The 2,567-nt window shown below is 38.4% G+C and overlaps 1 protein-coding gene across 1 annotated transcript; it reads left to right on the top strand.

Moving 5' to 3' along the window:
- The first annotated feature begins 725 nt into the window (after window positions 1-725).
- Window positions 726-1,111, top strand: LOC118356840 (60S ribosomal protein L39). The gene has a single exon (XM_035726831.1). The coding sequence runs from the start codon at window positions 759-761 to the stop codon at window positions 912-914; it is 156 nt and encodes a 51-aa protein (XP_035582724.1). The 5' UTR covers window positions 726-758; the 3' UTR covers window positions 915-1,111.
- Window positions 1,112-2,567: the final 1,456 nt, after the last annotated feature.

The following is a 2,567-nucleotide window of genomic DNA, read 5'->3' as shown; positions in this document are numbered from 1 at the left end:
TCCCATCCATTTCATTGGTACTTAAATATTTAAAAACTCCAAAAGGGTCCTTACCAGAGTTGTAAAAGAGATACAAGAAAGGCATAAAGAAAAAAAAAATCATGTCTTGTCTTGTCCCTCTCGGTATATTCAGTCTAGTCTCTACGCAACAGCTAAAGTGATTCTTCAAAACAAAAAGGAGACTGTGTCATGCTTCTGTTCTCAGTCCTCTAGTGGCTTCTAGTCACCCCCTTATGATGGGTTTCTGGACCCTAGGTGACCCAGACCCTGCCTGTCTCTCAGATTTTTCTAGCCCTCTTCACTCTGCTGTGGTCACACTGGCCTTCTTTTATATCCCTTAAATAAGTCAATCATGTTTCCATCTCAGGCCTTTGCCCTTGCCTTTCTTTTGGCCTGGGATTCTCTGTTCTCACGTACTTACGTGTCTTGCTCCCACCTTTATTCAGGTCTCTGCCCACGTGTCACCTTCTCAGTGAGTTTTTCCTGATGACCTCTGTGTAAAGTATCACCCCTGCCTGCACACCATCCTTCGGTGTCCTCTAACTTGCTTTATTTTTTTTTTTTACAAGGCCCTTATTTTAAGCTGACATTATGTTATAAATTTATTGGTTGACTTGTTTGTTATGTGTTCCGAATATGAGCTCAGCAAGGGCAGGAACTTGGTTTGTTCAGTTTATCCTCAGTGCTTAGAATGGTGTCTGGTATCGCTCTCTCTTTTTTGCCGCCATCCTGCTCTGCGTGGCTGGCTGCTTCTCGCCATGTCTTCTCACAAGACTTTCAGAATCAAGCGATTCCTGGCCAAGAAACAAAAGCAGAATCGTCCCATTCCCCAGTGGATTCGGATGAAAACTGGTAATAAGATCAGGTACAACTCCAAAAGGAGGCACTGGAGAAGAACCAAGCTGGGTCTGTAAGGCGTCACACGTCATGAGATGACACACCTAATTGGCATACATATTTAATTAAGCTGCGTGAAGATCATGTGTTCTGTCATTCTGTAAACATCCTTCCTACCTGGCCATAGACTTGTCTTATCATGGAAATGATTTTTCTCTCTTGACTATGCCCCTGCACCAGTAGGTTGGTTCAGTAATAAATGTGAGACCTCTCGGCTCTACTAAAAAAAAAAAAAAAAAAAAAAAAAAAAAGAATGGTGTCTGGTATCAGTAGCTACACAATAAATATTAATAAGTATTTGTTGGATGGATGAATAAGAGTTTCAAAAAAACTGGTTCAACTATCACCTATTCAGAAGACTAATAAGTGGGATCAGAGCTAGTTGGGTAGTTGTTTATTTATTTTTTCCCATGAGTATACTGGTACTTTATTTAATTTATGAGAATAAAAATAAAAATTCTCAATTAAACAATGTTACATTGAAATGTGGTCCTTCCTTAAACTATTTAACAAATATTTATGAAGTGCCTCTGCCTTAAGGAAATTGTCAGTGATTTTCCATATTTAATGTGTTCTAGCTATATTTCCCTATAGAGTTAACTCTACATTAACTATTAAGAGAAGGGACCAGGAGAAAGGTTTCTAAATATTCCTCAGGACTCAGTTTTTGGACCTGTTTCATGAACATGTTTTATTGATGACATGAATGATGCTTATAGGAAACTCTTTGACCAATTTAGTAAATGATAGGGAACCACTTAACTCAGTAATATTATAGAATCGGGATCCTAAAATGTCTTTACCAGCCTGTAGTAATGAGATATCCCACCAAAGAGAAAAAATCATTTGGTAAGAAAAAATGCTCCAAGAAGGGAACTGATGTTGATTGGTAACATATTGGGAAAGATTTAGAATTACAATCACTGTGACTCAATAGTATGCCATATTTATTACTAAGATGAAAGTACACTTACAAATGCTAATCTAATAATATTATTATATTATTAATAGCTAAGATATTTTCATGACTATGTTCAAATAAAAAACAAATCCAGACTTAGTAAGGGGACATTGTATTGGAAAGGATTATTGCAAGGAGGGGAAAGAGACAACTGCAGTATAAGGGGAGGGAGACCATTGCTGCAACAGGGAGACTGCTTTGACCTTAAGACCTGCAAGTGCCTTCAGAATCCAGTGAAGAGAGTTTTCTTTTACACACAGAGGTAAACAAAGAACAGGGGTGGGGAAGCAGGATAAAAGGGTGATATGGTGGGTAGTGGAGCAGAAAAATGTTTTACCCTGAGGCCAGTCCATTCTCAGGAGGGGCTATATGCTGACTAGGGTGGAGATGGGCCGAAGTTCAGGGACCAGGAGGAAGGAGAGAACCAAAGTGTAGTTGGGAAGAGCAGTTTAGCTGATCATTTATGAGGCAAAGGGAATTTTGAGGGTCTGTGTTTGACTTTTAAATAAGGGGACATCTATGAGTCTTATCAAAGTCACGTGGGGAAAGGTAGTTCTTTGCCGTAAACCATTCTCCAAAATACAGAGAGGTTTCTTAACCTTCATTGTTTTCCAGGATCACAGGATTCAGGTAAAAGTCAGCATTTATATAATGTATAAATTATATAATGCACAGTGTACCAATTTTAATTATAATATATAGCTGTTAT

This window comes from Zalophus californianus, chromosome 3 (genome assembly GCF_009762305.2).
Source record: "Zalophus californianus isolate mZalCal1 chromosome 3, mZalCal1.pri.v2, whole genome shotgun sequence".
Taxonomy (NCBI): Eukaryota; Metazoa; Chordata; class Mammalia; order Carnivora; family Otariidae; genus Zalophus; species Zalophus californianus.
The sequence above is the reverse complement of the archived record's forward strand: the minus strand, read 5'-3'. Positions and strand labels throughout refer to the sequence as shown.

Bases quoted from the DNA above. Each gene is read 5' to 3' on its own strand.
- LOC118356840 (XM_035726831.1), top strand. From the start codon at position 759: ATGTCTTCTCACAAGACTTTCAGAATCAAGCGATTCCTGGCCAAGAAA.